The sequence below is a fragment of the Trichechus manatus genome, unplaced genomic scaffold, assembly GCF_000243295.1.
Source record: "Trichechus manatus latirostris isolate Lorelei unplaced genomic scaffold, TriManLat1.0 scaffold00024, whole genome shotgun sequence".
In the NCBI taxonomy this organism is placed as follows: domain Eukaryota; kingdom Metazoa; phylum Chordata; class Mammalia; order Sirenia; family Trichechidae; genus Trichechus; species Trichechus manatus.
The window spans coordinates 18,180,785-18,182,337 of NW_004443960.1; the positions used below are offsets into that span (position 1 = coordinate 18,180,785).

A 1,553-nucleotide genomic window follows, 5' to 3' on the forward strand; every position below is an offset into this window, starting at 1 on the left:
AGGGTTGACATGTCATGGGGTTGTTAACCAATGTCATAAAATAATATGTGTACTACTGTTTCATGTGAAACTATTTGTTCTGTAAGCCTTCACCTGAAGTACAATAAAAAAACAAACAAATAAAACTGTTAGGAAAATCACTTACCTGCTGGCCCACGAAGGGAGCCCTGGTGGTGCAGTGGTTAAGTGCTCTGATGCTAACCGAAAGGTTGGTGGTTTGAACCCACCAGCCACTTGGCAGTCTGATGTGGTGGTCTTTGCTTCCGCAAAGACTTACGGTCTTAGAAATCCTCGGGGGCAGTTCTACTCTGCCCTCCAGGGTTCCTATGAGTCGGAATCGACTCAACGGCAATGGGTGTTTTTTCCTGTCCCAAGGCACAGCTGTGTCAGCACATGCCACCACCTCAAGAAGCAGCAGGCTGTGCTCTACCCCCCTCAAAGTGTCTGCTTATGCAAAGGACAACAGTCTGAAGGATAAAAGTGAGGATGTAAAGTTTCGATGGCGAAGGTGATGACCTTCTCAAGAGCTTACTCATAACTGCTGTCATTTATTGCTCTCCAGTTGTGTTCCAGGAACTTAATACATTATCTCCTTGGGTTGTCATGATAATCTAGCATGGTTGTTATTTTAATACCCATCGTACAGAGGAGAAAACTGAGGTTCAGAATGATAAGGACACCAGAGGGTAAACCATGGATCTTTACCTTCCATGGGATAGAGGCGCTACATAAAAATCCCAGACTAAAGAGGCAGTGTATTTTGCAAATTGCTTCACCTCCCTGGGTCTCAGTATTCTCATCTGGAAATTGGGGGTGCAACTATATATATCTTTTTTTAAATATTAACAGCATGTGTTCTCATGTTTAGCAATATAGAGAGCTCCTCTGGCCCCCAGAAGCAAAGAGGCTGGCCTCACCCTCACCCACTGCCTGGGAGTGGGGGACACTCACGGAAAATCACCATGAGGAAGCGGGTCTGGTTCAACATCTGGGTCAGACCCGCTGACGTCAGCACCAGCAGGTTGCCTTCCTCCCGGATGTGCAGGGGCTGGGATACCTCTTTGAGATCCACCTCTGGCGAGCCCAGCACAGCAGCAACACAAGAAGCTACCAGCAGCAGGGGCGTCCACAGCAGCTCCATGTCTGTCCTGTGGGGGCGAGGTAAGGAGCAGTCACCCTCATCAGCACAGGTGCTAGGGCACCACGTCATCACTCCCTCCAGCCAGTCTGTATGTGTGAACCTGGCCTGAGCACTGCCCACCACCTCCCCAGCAGGGCCCACAGCTTGGCAGCAGCACCGCGGGAAAGGTGAAGGGTTAGATCAGTCTCAGGACCTCACTCAGAGCAGCGGGAAGTAGAATTCACACGCAAGCTACTCGAGACCGCTGGCTCCCCAGCTGCTTTGCAGAAACATGGTCCCGCTCCATGGTCCCTAGGTGAGCCAATTTCCCATCACAGCCTTCCAGGAATCCCTCCACAAACAATGCCTCTGCTGCACGCTCCTCAGCTTCTGCTTGAATGCCCCTGTAATAGGGAGCTTATACCTTGTCTCC

At 50.4% G+C, this 1,553-nt stretch overlaps 1 protein-coding gene across 1 annotated transcript in view; it reads right to left on the reverse strand.

Moving 5' to 3' along the window:
• PDILT (protein disulfide isomerase like, testis expressed) overlaps positions 1 to 1,141 on the reverse strand; it is a 41,731-nt gene extending 40,590 nt beyond the window's left edge. The window contains exon 1 of the mRNA XM_004373306.1: positions 952 to 1,141. Within this exon, the coding sequence (XP_004373363.1) occupies positions 952 to 1,141 (190 nt within the window). The remainder of the gene's footprint in view (positions 1 to 951) is intronic.
• Positions 1,142 to 1,553: the final 412 nt, after the last annotated feature.